The sequence below is a fragment of the Pelophylax lessonae genome (genome assembly GCF_965119305.1).
Source record: "Pelophylax lessonae genome assembly, chromosome: 11".
NCBI classification, from domain to species: Eukaryota; Metazoa; Chordata; class Amphibia; order Anura; family Ranidae; genus Pelophylax; species Pelophylax lessonae.
The window spans coordinates 135,917,245-135,934,538 of NC_138778.1; the positions used below are offsets into that span (position 1 = coordinate 135,917,245).

Below are 17,294 nucleotides of genomic sequence, written 5' to 3' on the forward strand. Positions count from 1 at the left end.
TAAGGGAAGGTTATAACCCCTTTGAGATTTTTTTTCGCCATCTGTGTCCCATTGCGGAGATTTCACTTCACTTCCTGCCCAATAGCCAAACAGGAAGTGAGAGGAAATCCCTGCACATTAGGGGAATTTCTTTGGGGGCACCCGGTCACCAGAAGTAGTGTCCTTATTGGAAGATTTTCCCTCTAATATTTTTCTGGGGACAACCCAAAATTTGGGATCTTCTTTTACTTTCACATTCAATGATAATAGTAAACAGGACAAATGGAGAGAATGATACTCCCTAACGGGGACACAGACAGCAAAAAAAACCTAATGGGTGTTCTTCTCCATCTCTACTCTGTCCAAAAGTTTTAGTTGTATTTTAACTTTAGGCATCAATAAAATCACTGCTCCTACAAAAACAATCTTTTTTAAAAAAATGTTTGCATTGATACATGTCCCCGAGGGCAGTACCCGGGTCCCCATTGCTTTTTTTTATGACCAATAACTTGCATATACGCCTTCAAAATTGGGACTTTTGATTTTTCAAGTTCAGGTCCCATAGGGTTTGCTGTTCGGATCAGAACTTTTCTGTTCGGGAGTTCTGGCGTGAACCAATCAGGGGGGTGTTCATCTCTACTGGTGACATTCCACAGGACCCAATGTTTACAAACAGGAGGCTGCCCACGGCAATGCCTGACTAAAACGTATTACCACATTACAGTGCAGCTCTCGGGGACTCCGATTTTTAATCGGGGACACTTTCTATCCAGGGATAGCCTTCTGAAAGCTGGGACTGTCCCTGGAAACCTCTTGTTATTCTATACTAGAAGGCCCTAGTTTATATGCACACTCACACACAAATGTATTTAGCAGAACATCATAAAACCAATAAGTCAGAAGAATACAATACATTAATGATTAAACAAAAATCTATCCTTACCTAAAAAGCAGAGCTTGGCCTGCTGGACACTCAAGTTATTCAATGACCTCAGCTCCTGCAGGAGATATTGCTGCACACCTTGTAGGTTCAAGCGATTCTGCACTGAGCTGGGAATGTAACTCAGAAGCTCCTGTCTGTAGAAAAGAATTTGTACAAAACTGATTTTCTAAATCTACACAAAAACACATCAAAACTCTACCTCACTGACATTTGTGCCTTTTTATTACAAAAACATTTAATTCCTATTGGCCTGTATTTGACTTTTTTGTTTTTTTTCAGTGCAATGTGTGTATTCACTTTTATGCGTTGAAGGGTCAGGTGTGTTGCCTACTGCTTGGACATGCATTGGGAGTCCAATCAGAAATAAAAGAGTTGCTCCACATAATGCACGTGCAGAGTTGTATAAAGTGATTGAAACCCATACTTGAGTAAAAGTACAAGTGCTCGATCAAAAAGTGACTTGAGTAGAAGTGGAAGTGCTCGATCAAAAAGTGACTTGAGTAGAAGTACTAAAATATACAACATTTTTTGTACTTAAGTATTGCAAGTAGTTTTTTTTTAAATTTTGCTGCTCAAGTACTGAAAGTAAAAGTACCAGTAGTTTTGAAAAAAAAATGCTACTCAAGTACTGAAAGTAAAAGTACAAGTACTGTGTTATGTAGTTATTAAAGAAAGAAGTCAAAAGTTTGAACATCATATTGTTTTTTATTATTTCAAATGCAGCTTTTATTTATACATACAGTAGCATTTATTTTCGTATGCGCTGATAATACACATGTTTTGATCTTCTTGAAACCTGCCATCTACTGTTCTGGCAGTGGTAATTTTTATAATTGTAACGAGTATCTATGCAGCACAAAAAAAAATTATCGGAGTAGAAGTATTGAAATCATTGAAAAAATGTAGTGAAGTAAAAGTGGAAGTAGGAGAAAAAAATTCTACTCCAGGAAAGTACAGATACCGCCTTTCGGTACTTAAGTACAGTAGTGAAGTAGTTCTACTTAGTTACTATACATCTCTGTGCACGTGCAACATGCATGTTAATACATGCACAAATAAGTGTAAAACCACCCTTAAAAGAGAAAATCCTTTATCTTTACCCAAAGATAAATTAACTGTGCACACTACTCTCAAGAGGAATTTTACTCTCTTTTCTATGATGCTTGGGGTTTTATATTGTAAGTGTAAGTGAAAGTGCAGCAGGGAAAGGTCAGGCCCCCTCCCCTGTGTCGTGACAAAGCTATGAAAAAATTGTAGGGCTAGATGGACAAATATGCAAATCCTTTGGTAAAACATTTCTTTACATGTATTCATTTGCACATATAAATGTTTTTCCTGAAGTTCAGCGTTAACTAAATGAGGGAATTTGCTTCACTTTGAAGAGATGTTCATTCACTTTCTATTGTGAGAAACACTATAGACTTTTCACTAGGTTTGGTTTTGCTTTTCGGGACCTGTTACTTTGTTTGCCATTCCACTTTCAGTGTCGGTTCACACTATGGAGACACAACTTCGGGGCGACTTAATGAAGTCGCTGTGCACAGCGACTTCGGCGCGACTTGCACCGACTTCACATAATGGAAGTCAATGCAAGTCGCTCCGACGTTGTCCAAAAGTAGAGCAGGACCCTTTCTCTAAGTTGGAGCGACTTGAGTCGCTCCTATTAGAACGCTTCCAATTGCACAGCACGGTCCGCGACTTGTCAGGCAACCAAGTCGCCTGACAAGTCGGAACAGTGTGAACCGGCACTAATCGTTTTTATTTGCAGTTTCTCAGTCACTGATAATTCTGGTAAATGAGTCCAAATAATGACAGTAACTATACTTTAACAGCTTTAAACAATTCTAAAGCTAAAAACAAACACTGGCAGAAGCAACAGGCCATTCCTCTAGTTTTAGAGGGGTGTGCACTGCATCAATAGAACTAAAACCAAAATTGTTTAATTTAACTTGGGCATAATTGCAGTAGACTGCACCTCCTCAAGGGTAATCTCATCATTCAAGGACTTGAGTGACTCGGAATCAGAGTCTTTGGGGACAATGGTTCAGCAGCTGCCAAGGCTGTGGATAGATCAGACACAGAAGCCGCTGGAGAGCACAGGAGCATGCTTCTAGCTTCTGCATTCAGAATCAGCTGCAAACTGGGTGATTAAGGTAATAAAATCTTGCTTAGCCATGGCAAAACCTCATCTGACAAGACACATGACCCAGCTAGAACTGATGGCGCTTAAGAGGATTCCGAGAATGGGCCAGATTCTAAAAGGGGAACATGACTTCTGGCTGCAGACCTCAGTGGGCTTGCTGCAAGCAGCCCTGAAGCTGTTAGTGGAAACTAAGATAGGGGAACCTGGGTGAAGCAGGACTGTTCCCCGCCATGTCTAGAATCAGACATGTTGCCACTGTGTGGTGGTAAAGCAAGGTAAAGGCTCAGGGTAAGAGGCAAGGCCTCAAGTATTTAGGAAACCCAGACTGTTGGTTGTGGTAGCAGATGAGGGTCAGATAGCCAGAAGTGACCAAAGTCACTGAAGGAGGGCAGCAGGAGTAGACTGAAGTTCCACATCGCTTGTTGTATTCAGGGGCAACAGTGGGGAAAGGCTTGATGCTGTATGGTGCAACTCTCCACCCAACGGATGACATTAGTTTTCAATTCCACAGTTTAAACCCATTCCACAGATAGACCAGCAGAAAACGTGGAATAATGGTGCTCAGCGGTCTATGGAAAGAGAGTAACTCCTGGTGATCGACCCAACTGTCCAACACATTAAGTGAGCCTTCAGACACAGGGCAAGTGCTGAGGATTGCTAACTTTTACCACAACAGAGCCTTGCCCCAGTGTCCAAATGTCACTGTCAGGCTATCCTTGCAATATTCTGTCCAGCAGGGTCAGGGTGCTGTACTGAGAAAGCCAGGCTGAGGAAGACCATGCCGAATAGGTACAATTAGAGATAAACGCCTGCAGCAAAGTAGAGAAGAGTGTTCATTTAGGAAAAATCAAAGAATAAAAAAAAGTCTTTATCACAGGAGAGCTGAAGAAAAGACATTCATCCTTATAGGACACTAGGGAAACACTGCTGATAGTAGGAAGGGGTATCATGGGCTGGCCTACAGTTTTTTTTGTTTTCCAGTGTTCAATCCTCTTGAAGTTGGCACTAGGGATAGACCGATTATGGGCAAGGCCGATATATCAGGGGCCGATATGCACTTTCCCGATATATCCGTATCGGCCCTGGAACTGGCTGATATTGCCAATATTTTTGTGACGTCATTCTGCCTTCTTAGGCCGCCTCCCTCGCCTTGGACAGCCTAGTCTGGAGTCGAGACTAGTCTCGCGGGAGTGTATCACAGCCATACACCCACCCACAGCAGCCCGGTGCCAGCCACAGGCACTGTACCAGCCAGCTAGCTACAGGCACTGTACCAGTGAGCCAGCCACCCACAGGCCCTGTGCCAGCCAGCCACCCACAGGCCCTGTGCCAGCCAGCCACCCACCACAGGGTGCCAGACAGCCAGCCATCCACCACAGGATGCCAGACAGCCAGCCACCCACCACAGGATGCCAGACAGCCAGCCACCCATAGGCCCTGTGCCAGCCAGTCACCCACCACAGGGTGCCAGACAGACAGCCACACACCACAGGATGCCAGACAGCCAGCCACCCACAGACAGGGTGCCAGACAGCCAGCCACCCACCACAGGATGCCAGACAGCCAGCCACCCACAGACAGGGTGCCAGACAGCCAGCCACCCACCACAGGATGCCAGCTAGCCACCCACCCACAGACAGGGTGCCAGACAGCCAGCCATACACCACAGGATGCCAGACAGCCAGCCACCCACAGACAGGGTGCCAGACAGCCAGCCACCCACCACAGGATGCCAGCTAGCCACCCACCCACAGACAGGGTGCCAGACAGCCAGCCATCCACCACAGGATGCCAGACAGCCAGCCACCCACCACAGGATGCCAGACAGCCAGCCACCCATAGGCCCTGTGCCAGCCAGTCACCCACCACAGGGTGCCAGACAGACAGCCACCCACCACAGGATGCCAGACAGCCATCCACCACAGGATGCCAGACAGCCAGCCACCCACAGACAGGGTGCCAGACAGCCAGCCACCCACCACAGGATGCCAGACAGCCAGCCACCCACAGACAGGGTGCCAGACAGCTAGCCACCCACCACAGGATGCCAGCTAGCCACCCACCCACAGACAGGGTGCCAGACAGCCAGCCACCCACAGGCACTGTACCAGCCAGCCACCCACCACAGGGTGCCAGCCAGCCACCCACCACAGGGTGCCAGAAAGCCAGCCATTAAGCATTAAACAAAAATTAACATGTTCAGTAACAGATTTGTGTCAAAAATTGTCTTTATTTTTCAAAAATGTAAATGTACAAAAGTTACTGATACGTTGTGACCAAAATATTGGTATCGGCCCTGAAAAAAACATATCGGTCTATCCCTAGTTGGCACTATAACCAGATAGTTAAAGACTTTGTCCTTCAATGGACAAAAGGACTGTGTCCTTCAGTGGAAAAGGAACAAAAAAAGTTTTTGCTACTTCCACTGCAATTCTGGGAAGGTATGGCCAAGTTAGTGCCCATGTTTATATGTGCGTATTCATACAGCCGTAATTGAGAACATCACCATCAATCTACCCAAACTACATACTTTAATGACATGCTGTATGTTCTGGATTTTACTCACTTGTCCGGAGGAGCAGTTATCCCTCTTATTTTATGAAGAATAGCAGCCGCTGTCCCTGTGAACATCTCCAGTTTATCTTGTGGGCTCAGTAGCAAAGCTTTACCTTGCATGTACTCCTGTCGCACCTAGAGCAAAAATATAGGTTTGAATACTGCACTAATATACATACAATGCTAAGCTTTCGTATTTTAACCTGTATTCATTTAATGTATTGATATTCTTCGACATTTTATCATTTGCTGACCACGCAAACCAATCACTAGCCTCTAGTGCTGCCTAGAAAAGCATGGTCACATAAACCCCCACTAAATGACTTTACATTCTTTTTTATTTTTCACAAGATAGGATGAAACTGTAAAATTAATTCACAAGGATAAAGTCACAAATCTACTATGGCTGCCTATTTTATGAACGTTTTACATTTATAAGCCTATTTTAATAGATAGAGATCCTACAAAACAGAAACAGCTAAGTGAGAGGGCCTGGTTTTTTTTATTACAATCACTGTCATTACTTAGTGCTTGTACTTGTAAAAGGTATTGCTAATCCTAGACATTGTACACTATGTAGCAATGGAAATTTAAAAAAAGTTAAACACCCAGTCAGGCCAGAAGAGAATTTTTTTTTTTTTTGTGATTACCATGCGCTAATCATGTTTTTTTTTTTTCTTCTTAAAAATGTTTAAAAATAAGTGATGGTTAAAGTGTATGTAAACACTAACTAAATATTGTCCCTTTTGGTCTGTTTGATAAGTGTAAATACATCTGTCGATCCTGCCAAAAATCCAATGAGTTTGTAACTTCCTGCCTTTACTGAGATTCTAAACAATATTATCAGCACAATTCAGCCTGTGAATTATAAAAAACAATGCCAATGTTCTGAATATGAGGGGAGAAGGAGGTGTTCTGTAGCCCAAATTAGGTTGGCAGTGTTATTCCTGCATAGATACAGTACAATGGATTAGTGTTGTTATCCTAGGAAAAGAAGTGTGTTACTGGTAAAGGGCACCAGATAAAAATTAAAGCAAAACAACCTGAGAACCTCATCCAGGGCATTGAAAATGGGCCATGGATGGGTATTCCAGCATGACAATGACCCATAACACATGGCCAAGGCAACCAAGGAGTGGCTCGAGAAGAAGCACATTAACCACTTTACCACCGGAGGATTTTGCTGTCTTACATCTAGGCCACTTTTTGCGATTCGGCACTTTGCAAATTTAACCGCTTGCCGACTGCTCACAGTACATTTACTGCGGCAGTCAGCCCCTCACAGGCAGATCGACGTAGGTCTACGTCGCTAGCCTGTGAGGCTCTGGGGAGCGTGCGCACGCCCGCGGAGCCGCGGTCACGGACCCCCCCGCGTGTGTGACCGGTGGACCCGATGTCCGCCGGTCACTCGTCGATCGTCGGGGGAGAGGGAGAAAGTCAGGCGGCTAGTGTAAACAAGCCACCTGTCATTCTCCCCGGTGTAGAAACACTGATCACGCGGTTCTACAATGTAGGACCGTTGATCAGTGTTCCTACAACTCAAGCCACAGCCAATCACAGTAAGAATCACGCCCCTAGGGACACACACAGCCCCTCCCTCTCAAATAAAATTAACCCCTTCACTACCAGTGTATTTTTACAGTAACAGTGCATATGTATAGCACTGATTACTGTAGAAATGTCACTGGTAACCCCAAAAGTGTCAAAAATGTCAGTCAAGGGTCCGATCTGTCCGCCGCAATGTCGCAGTACCGCAAAAAAAAAATTCGCAGATCGCCGCCATTACGCGTTAAAAAAAAAACAAAAATGACAAAAATCTTTCCCTTTGTTAGTAAACGCGATAAATTTTGCGCAAACCAATAAAAATACGCTTTTTGCGATTTTTTTTTACCAAACATGTAGCATAAAACAAATTGGCCGAAAATGTTAAAAAATTTTGATTTTTAAATTTTTTTTCATATATTTCATATAAAAAAATGTGAAAAATATTGTTATTTTTGCAAAATTGACGCTCTTTTTTTGTTTATAGCGCATGATCACAAAATCGCACAGGTGATCAAATACCACCAAAAGAAAGCTCTGTTTGTGGGGAAAAAAAGGACGACAAATTAGTTTAGGTACAGCGTCGCACGACCGCGCAATTGTCCGTTAAAGTCGCGCAGCGCAGAATCGCAAAATACCCCCTGGTCTTTTAGCAGCCAAATCCTCCGGGGCTTAAGTGGTTAACTGACAATTGCGCGGTCATGCAACGCCGTACCCAAACAACATTTACGTCCTTTTTTTCCCACAAATAGAGCTTTCCTTTGGTGGTATTTGATCACCTGTGCGATTTTCATTTTTTGCGATATTAATTAAAAAATGCGTCAATTTTGAAAAAATAACAATATTTTTCTACTTTGACAGTTAAAAAATATCCAATATAATCAATTTTTGTCATATATTTAGGCCAAAATGTATTTAGCTACATGTCTTTGACAAAAAAATTTCAATGAGCGTATTTTTAACTGCTTTAAGACCGGAAGATTTTACCCCATTCCTGACCAGGCCATATTTTGCGATTTGGCACTGCGTTAATGGACAATTGCGCGGCCGTGCGATGATGTACCCAAATGAAATTGATGTCCTTTTTTTCCCCACAAATAGAGCTTTCTTTTGGTGGTATTTGATCACCTGTGCGATTTTTTACTTTTTGCGCTATAAACAAAAAAAGAACGACAATTTTGAAAAAACAACAATATTTTTCACATTTTTTTTTATATGAAATCCCCCCCCCCCCAAAAAAAATGTAAAAATCTACATTTTTTATCATTTTAGGCCAATTTGTTTTCTGCTACATATTTTTGGTAAAAAAAAAAAAAAAGCAATAAGCGTATTTTGATTGGTTTGCGCATAAGTTATTGCGTTTACTAACTAAGGGAAAGATTTCTGTCATTTTTGGTGTTTTTTTTTAACGAGTAATGGCGGCGATCTGGCAGCGATCTGCGATTATTTTTTTGCAGGACTGCGACATTGTGGCAGACAGATCGGACCCTTGACTGACATTTTTGACACTTTAGGGGGTACCAGTGACATTACTACAGTAATCAGTGCTATACATATGCACTGTTACTGTAAAAATGACACTGGCAGGGAAGGGGTTCATTTTTATTGGAGAGGGAGGGGTTAATGTAGGCCTGGTGCTTACTGACGTGTGGGGGGAGGTGACTGAGTCACACAAGGACAGATCGAGGGTTCAGCTATGCTGAATCCTGCAATCTGACCCTGCCTGTCACTTAGGAGATCCGCCTGCTCTGTTTACACAAGCGAGTGGATTTCCTCACTCGATCCCCGACGTTCGGGGAAGAGCGGTGGTGATCACCGCCGCTCCTCCCCTGGCCCGACTCCTGCTGTGACTGTCTGGAATGTCTGGTGACGTAGGTCTACGTCGCCAGACGATAACGAACCACTTTGCCGCAGTACAGTCAATGTGACTGGTCGGCAAGTGGTTAAGGTCCTATGGTGGCCTAGCCAGTCTCCAGACCTTAAACTCAAGGAAATATGTGGAGGGAGCTGAAAGTTCGAGTTACCAAATGTCAGCCTCCAAACCTTAATGACTTGAAGATGTGTGCAAACCTGATGGCCAACTACAAGAAACGTCTGACCTCTGTGATTGCCTACAAGGGTTTTGCCACCAAGTACTAAGTCATGATTTGTGAAGGGGTCAAATATTTATTTCACTCATTAAAATGCAAATCCTGCACTTATATATATAAGGCTATAGAACCACTTTATAGCAGAACTCCAGGCAAACATTTTTTATTTAAAATATGATGTGTAATGAGTAGTTGACTCTTGTGAGGTTTATGTTCTCTCCAAATTTTCTGCCCCTTCTTTAATATTTACAGTTTCATTTCATTTCCCAAATATCCTCAAGACATTTTGTATGGAATGCACCACAGTCTGTAATTGCCTCCTTTCACCATGGAGACTTCCTGGCTTTCATGGACGTCAAGGATGTCAACCTACATGTCCCCATATTTCCTCTGCAACAGCATTTCCTATACTTTGCTGGATGTGAATGAGCATTTGGCTCTGAGCACATTTAAGGGTCAGGTCCCTGCTTTTGCTATCTTGTCCAGAGGCCATTGATTTTTCATGCCTTGATTAAGACTTTGTTCAGTGTGTCTCCTCTGTAGTTTCCCCTGTCCATTCCCCTGTGACTTTGTGGGCTATGAACTTAGTTCTCCCTGCTCTTCAAAAACTGGCATTTTGAACCCATTGGAGATGTCTATTTTCACCCCCATGGTGGTCTTTTTTTGTAGCCATCACTTATATGATGTGAATGTCTGAACTAGCAGCCTTATCCTGCAAAGAACCTTTTTAGGGTTTTGCCCAAGGATAAAGTGGTGTTGAGGCCCAGAACTTCCTTCCTACCTAAGGTGTATTTGGCTTTTCCCTTCAACAAGGACATTGTTCTTCTATCCCTGTGTCCAGCTCCAGTTCATCAAAAGACGATTTCACTCCAATATCTGCCATGGTTTAGGCTGCGAATCTCTCAGCCACTGCTTTCTTCTTGTCATCCTGGATGGTCTACACAAGTGTGTACCAGTCTCTCCTTCTATCATCTCTAAAGCCTCGTACACACGCATCGATAGTTGGCCGTGAATTTTCGTCCAACGTCCGATCGGCCGAATTTCGGCTTGTTAGTATGATGCTTTCGACAACCGACTCCGACTTTTCGGCCGAACAAAATCTGGTGTGCAATCTGAAGTTGGTTTTTGTTGGCCGAGAAAATTTGTGTGCAGTCTAGAGCACATTTCAACCAACACAACAACACTGGACAAAAGACAGCCGATCGGTTGGCTGATAATCGTTGCGTGTGTACGAGGCATTAGAAGCTTATACAGACTATTATTCAAGCTTATGGTCCCAATGATCAGGTTCTACCTATTCCTTTCAAAGCATTTTGTTAGTATGGTATGTCTGTGTTGAATGGGTATGCACCCTCCTCAGTCTGGAATGCTTTTGGACGTCCTTAGGTTTTTTACTATCCAGCTGTGACCCTCAATGGGCAATTGAGAAAATAAGATTTTTGTACACTCCAAAAAGGAAAAGGGTGGCTACTGTTGTAAATGTGTAGGTTGGGTATGCCCACCCCTCAGTTTAGAATGCTTTTGGATCTCCTTAGGATTATTACTTTCAAGCTGTTTTCCCCAAAGGAAGATGGAGGAATTATGATTTTTGTACATTCTTTTTCTTTGAGTCCATTGAGGGGAAACGGCTCCCACCCTCCACATGCTATCGTTCTCCCCTGGACTACTTGCTACAACTGAACAGGTTTGGAGTGGGAGGGGTATAGACTGTAGGGGCTGGCCTTATGCTGTAGGAATCTGTATAATCCTACATTTTTTACCATCAAGCAGCATCCCTTAATAGACGCCAAAAACATTGGGTTTTTTTTAATATTTTTCAGCACCCTACTGATATTCTTTTCTTCAGTTCCTGTCCTGTAGACACATCAGGAACCAAGATTAAAGCTCTCAAAAGTGAAGGAAATTGTACTTCCTAAGCTAGGGTGACCAGACATCCCCGGTTTATGTGTATTACGTAGTCCTGTGCCCAGCGCTCTGTGTATTATGTAGTCCTGTGCCCAGCGCTCTGTGTATTATTCAGTCCTGTGCCCAGCCCTCTGTGTATTATGTAGTCCAGTGCCCAGCGCTCTGTGCATTATGTAGTCCTGTGCCCAGCGCTCTGTGTATTATGCAGTCCTGTGCCCTGCGCTCTGTGTATTATGTAGTCCTGTGCCCAGCGCTCTGTGCATTTTGTAGTCCTGTGCCCAGCGCTCTGTGCATTATGTAGTCCTGTGCCCAGCGCTCTGTGTATTAGGTAGTCCAGTGCCCAGCCCTCTGTGTATTATGTAGTCCTATGCCCAGCGCTCTGTGTATTATGTAGCCCTGTGCTCAGCGCTCTGTGTATTATGCAGCCCTGTGCCCAGCGCTCTGTGTATTATGCAGCCCTGTGCCCAGCGCTCTGTGTATTATGCAGTCCTGTGCCATTTGCAAATAAAAAAAAAGTATGTCCCCAGATCTCATTTTAAAAATCTGGTCACCTTATCCTAGGCAGCTGTTTCCTTCACTTTCATTCTGGAGGCAATGATCATCGGGACAGATAAAGTGGAATCTCCTCACTGAGGACACAGAAATAAAAACTAAAAGTGGTCCCTAACCAATTTCACTCCATCCAGATCTATAAAAAAATTGGCTTGACCTACACTTAAGGGTCTATTTTTAAAACATTTGTTGCAGAAATGCCAGAAGTATTTGTGAAAGTTGAACGAAATATCTTTTCTAACAACACCTTAATGCCCGTATCGTCAGCCCCATCTAGTGGCTTATATGCAGTATCGTTTTCTCATTGAGGTATTTTCAGAAAATGATACTGCATTTTGCAAAAAACTAAGTTGCGCTACTTGTGAGATAATATAAAAATTGACATAAATATTATCAATGTATTGTGAGTGACAGAAAAGTGAATTGATGTAACACCATAAAGCAAGGAGACCAATGGAGTCTTCACTTCTTCATATTTTCAGTCCATTTGTCAAATAAATGGTCGGAAACTTTCCGTCACATTTTGATGGACAATCACTGATGTTCACTTTGATCAAGAGCTTTGGTCTCCTCGCTTTATGGTGTTACATTAATGCACGTTTCTGTCACTCACAATACATTGATAATATTTATGTCAATTTTTATATAATCTCACAATTAGCGCAACTTCGTTTTTTGTTTAGGTTTGTCTAGTGTAGATCTTACTTTTAAGTTGCTGTTTTTAGATTGTTTATTTAGCACAGTTTCATTTTTGTGACTATTCTATACTGCATTTTGGCCCCTAGATGGGGATGGCTATAAAAGCATTAATCTCCTATAAAAAATAGTGGACATGTAGCACCCTCCTAGTTAGGTAGGTGCTAGGTAAAAGCATCTATTGCTCCTGCTGCTTATCAGGGGAGCCTGATCTATTAGTTTGCCTGTCACATGTTTCCAGGTGTGATTCACTGGGTCTGAGGGAGTGTCGTCACTGCATCCAATGAGGGAGCTTGTTGGGCAGTGGAGGAAACCCAGGAAACCCAAAACATCAGCTTTTGTGAGAATCCCAGTGGAAGGGGATTCTTGCAATGCATCCTGGGATTGCTCATAATAGTGGAGAGGGCATGTGACAGGACGTCTTTGGCGGGAAGCAGAGTCCCAGGAGGAGGCAGACGGCAGGTGTGAGGAAGGTGGTTTAGGCAGTCGGCCTAGTGAACCAGGTGTGGAGCTAAGCTGCAGAGGATCCAGTGTGCTGACAGTGGAGCTGGTGGCAGAGTCTCTCAGGAAAAACAGTGTCATGAGTACTTGGGGATTTGCCATAGGGTCTGCCTAGGAGAGGGGACCACTCCAGAGATGTCAGGGGATCAAGGAGCTAGCTCACACAGGAAGTGTAACAGTAAAGGGGGTGCTGTGTAGTTGACTCTGAAGAATAGGAATAAAGGGGGTGCCAAGAAGGGCCCTGAAGATTGTTCTGCAGTACAGTACAGTTTACCTCAGGAAGTTCACTCAATTCTATTTCACTGCTAATGGCAAGGTGAAGCGGCGGCCTAGCCGCAACTAGCGTTATACAGGGCTACTCAGCATTAATAATCCCTGCTAATTGTGTATAGTTATACAAGTTGGAGTATCCCACTCATTCCTTTCTCCTACCCAAGTTCTCAATAAAAACACAAAAACTAAAGCCACTGGACTGTTTCCTGACTGAGCTAAAAAAACACTTTGGAAAATGTTGAACTGTCATGCTGTTGCTAATGGTAACCCAGGGGAACCAGCAGCTCCCAAGGGAGTAGTGCTACAGACATTTTGTTAAACATGCATGAATGTTTCTGACAATAATGCAAAAAATGCAGTGGCAGAACTACCAGAATCGCAGCAGTCACACTTGCGACTGGGTCCTGGAGTTCTGCCACTGTGGGGGGCTGCCCCTGCTACTGTGAGCGGCCCACCCATTCCGCCAAAGGGTGGGGGGGTGTTGCTGCCAGCCGCTGAGGGGAGGCTGAGCACTAGGAGTCTGGAGCCCCACCTATCCAGCTGGCACCAATAGAGTGAAAGGGGGAGGAGCTCTCTCCTCTACGAGGAGTCCCCATGGCACACTGGCATACCTGGAGGCGCGTGAATACTGAGGGGAATCGACAAACTAAGCACCACTGCCACTAATCCCGGCCATCTCACCACCACCGCTGCCACTAATCCCACCCATCACCACTACCACTGCCACTAATCCTACCCCCTCACCACCATCACCGCTGGCACTAATCCCATCCCCCGCACCACTACCGCCACTGATTCCACCTCCCCTCACAACCACCCCTACCACTAATTCCACCCCCCCTCATCGCTGCCACCAATCCCACTCCCTCATCACCACTGCCACTGATTCCATCCCCCCCCCCCTTTACCATCACCACCGCTGCCACTAATCCCATCCCTATCACCACCACCACTGCTGCCACTGATTCCACCCCCCCTTAACACTACCATCGCTGCCACTAATTCCACCCCCCTCACCAACCACAGCCACTGCCACTAATCACACTTCCCCTCACCACCACTGCTGTCACAAATCCCACCCCCCATCACTACCACTGCTGCCACAAATCCCACCCCCCTCACCACCACCGCTGCCAGTAATCCCACACCCCCTCACCACCACCACCACCCCTAATACCTCCCCCTACCACCACCACCTCTACTTAATCCACCCCCCTCACTACCACCACTGCTGCCACTAAACCCAACCCCCTCACTACACCACTGCTGCCACTGATCCCCTTTCTGTTGCAGGAAGAAAATGGAGGGGGTACGTTCCACTATATGCTGCCCCTGCCACCCCTCCTATCCAGGTTTACAGGGGTGACACATGGGGCATGGTTTCTTGCACCGGGGCCCTGAAGGATCTAGTTATGCCTCTGAACAAATGTTTCATAAATAGACCTCAATATTTTTTGGGCGGATTGGAAAACACAAAGGTCACTCACCTCTGATGAATGAAACCAGCCAGCTGTTTACTGACTAAATAAGGGTCTTTACTGCATTGCTTATACTGAGGGCAGCAAATAATGTGCCCACAGCCCCAATGTACAGTATACACTGCCACTTTATCACTACTTTCTTGTTGATGTTATTTCATCTTCAGAAATACACTATGAATGTTATTTCTCAATTACTCTAGAATTTTCAATTAAAAAAAAGAAAAAGTCTTTGGTACCTGGCTGAAATGCACTTGAACAAAGAGTTCACTACGTCCCTTCAGTGTCGCTTTCCATGTGACCCTTTTGAACTCTAAGGTCACCGAATTGTCCTGGAGCAGGAAGTCATGAATATAATCCCCGGGACGCAGGGGTCGCACCATCTCACCTGTCGGAAGAAGAATTGGTCATATTTACTTCCTTCTTCCTTCCACTAAACGACAGAATAGACAAGCAGACCGATACATATGCCTGAACATTAAGTAACCACTTAATATTACCTTTGTTCTTGTTGGCAAATATGGCAAATTCTTCCAACTCATTTGGATCAGAGACCATCAACTGCTCACATACCTCGGGGACCAGATCAGCTGCTACCTGTTGGTAGGAATGAGAAATTCTTCATTCATAAGAATGTTTTTTTTTTTTTTATCTACCTATGCCCATACCACCAGGGTAACACACTACTCAGCAGGTAATCCAATGTAAATCAGATTAGGTCAACACTCTCTTCTCCCCCTCTTCTTGTGCTCCTGTTCTGATTTTACATTTGAGACTAGAAGACTTGGGAGAGTTTACTATGCTTCAGTTTGTGAATGAACAGGAAGCTGCTCAGTACAGTCCAGTGCAGCTGAGGCTGCAGAGAAAGGGACTGGGGAACCTCTGTTGCCAGTCCCTTTTTCTGTCTCAAAAGTGAGACTTCAGGGGTCTTTTTAGACTTCTGATATGTCACCAAAGCCCCTCAACGGGGCTCCTAAAAAAAATATTAAAAAACAATTTTTAAAAAATAATAATAAAAAAACGACGGACACCGCCCACCATCCTCTGCCTTACTGACGATGTTCACTGTCCTACTGACACTGTCCACTGCTCTAATGACACCGTCCACTGTCCTACTGACACTGTCCATGTTTTATTACATTTTACATTTTAAAATGTTTGTTAACACTTATTAAGAGAGTGTGTGTCTATATATATATATATATATATTGTGAGGGATTAGCTCGGTAGCAGGTGTGGATAACCCCTTTTGGGGGGTTCGTCACACAGGGAGATAGCCGAGGAGTGGTTGAAAACAACAGTTTATGGTTTATTCGTCCAATTTCTTCAAAACAGTGCATGCAGCAAAAACATCAAAATAAAACAAAACACAAAATAAATCCTGGCCACTGTGGGCGTCTACCTTCTCACACACCGGAACCTATCTAAGGAGTCTTCCCAACCTACTCTTTGGGCAGACCCTGCTGGTTCTACAGCAGACACTCAAATGTCCATTTGTGTTTTCTTTACACAGAAAAAAATTCAACACCTCACCTTTAGAAGTCTCTCATCTGACTGCTCTCCCCAGCTTACACAGCCTCAGGAGACAGCAATCAATAGACTCCCTTTGGACAAGTTATAGAGATCCTAATTGCCTCATTCTGAACAGCTGAAAGTGTTCTCAACTTCCGTACACCTTCCTGCCTACCTCTGCAGCCGACACCTGATAGCAATTAGTGAATTGTCTAAACCAAGCAGAAATATATCTCCCGTCAGTGACAACACCCATAGATTTTCCTGACTTCCTGTCACATACCCCCCCCTCTTGTTTCAACCCTAGGGTTGGGACACAGGTTGACAGGCACGCATGTGCACGGGACAAACCATCTGCATTCCCCATTTGAACACCGGGGCGATGCGTTACCACAAAACTAAACTCCTGAAGGGCCAGAAACCACCTATTTATTCTCCTATTGGTCTCCTTGTTCTGTGCCATCCACTTCAATGGGGCGTGATCCGTCACCAGTTCAAACTGTCTACCCAGGAGGTAGTATCGGAGAGAATCCAAGGCCCATTTCACCGCCAAACACTCTTTCTCAATGGTGGCATAATTCTCTTCATGGGCCTTCAACTTTCGGCTGAGGTACATAACAGGGTGTTCTTCCCCATTGATAATCTGGGACAGTACAGCTCCTAAACCCACATTTGATGCATCTGTCTGGACCACAAAGTCTCGTGAAAAATCAGGCGACTTTAAAACTGGCTGGCTACATAAGGCCTGTTTTAAAGCCTGAAAAGCTGTTTCTGCCTCGGGAGTCCATTTGATCATGACAGACTCCTTCCCTTTGGTCAGATTGGTCAGGGAAGCAGCCTGTGAGGCAAAATGGGGAATAAAACGGCGATAATAACCTGCAATCCCCAAAAATGCACGAACCTGTTTCTTGCTGGTGGGACGTGGCCAATCCTTAATAGCTTCAACTTTGTTTATTTGGGGCTTGATTAGACCTCTACCAATGGTATACCCCAGATACTTCGCCTCTTCTAGCCCAATGGTACATTTTTTTGGATTGGCTGTAAACCCAGCTTTCCAGATGGAATCCAACACAGCCTGAACTTTTGGTAAGTGTGAGTCCCAATCCTCACTGTGAATGACCACG

At 44.3% G+C, this 17,294-nt stretch overlaps 1 protein-coding gene across 2 annotated transcripts in view; it reads right to left on the reverse strand.

The window, feature by feature from the left end:
• The window catches only part of MYO15B (myosin XVB), a 764,404-nt gene that overhangs the window by 555,127 nt on the left and 191,983 nt on the right, over positions 1–17,294 (reverse strand). For both annotated transcript variants that reach the window (XM_082273009.1, XM_082273008.1), the window contains exons 37-40: positions 15,159–15,251; positions 14,898–15,046; positions 5,632–5,756; positions 923–1,056 (exon numbers count right to left, since the gene is read on the reverse strand). In XM_082273009.1, coding sequence (XP_082129135.1) covers positions 923–1,056; positions 5,632–5,756; positions 14,898–15,046; positions 15,159–15,251 — 501 coding nt within the window. The remainder of the gene's footprint in view (positions 1–922; positions 1,057–5,631; positions 5,757–14,897; positions 15,047–15,158; positions 15,252–17,294) is intronic.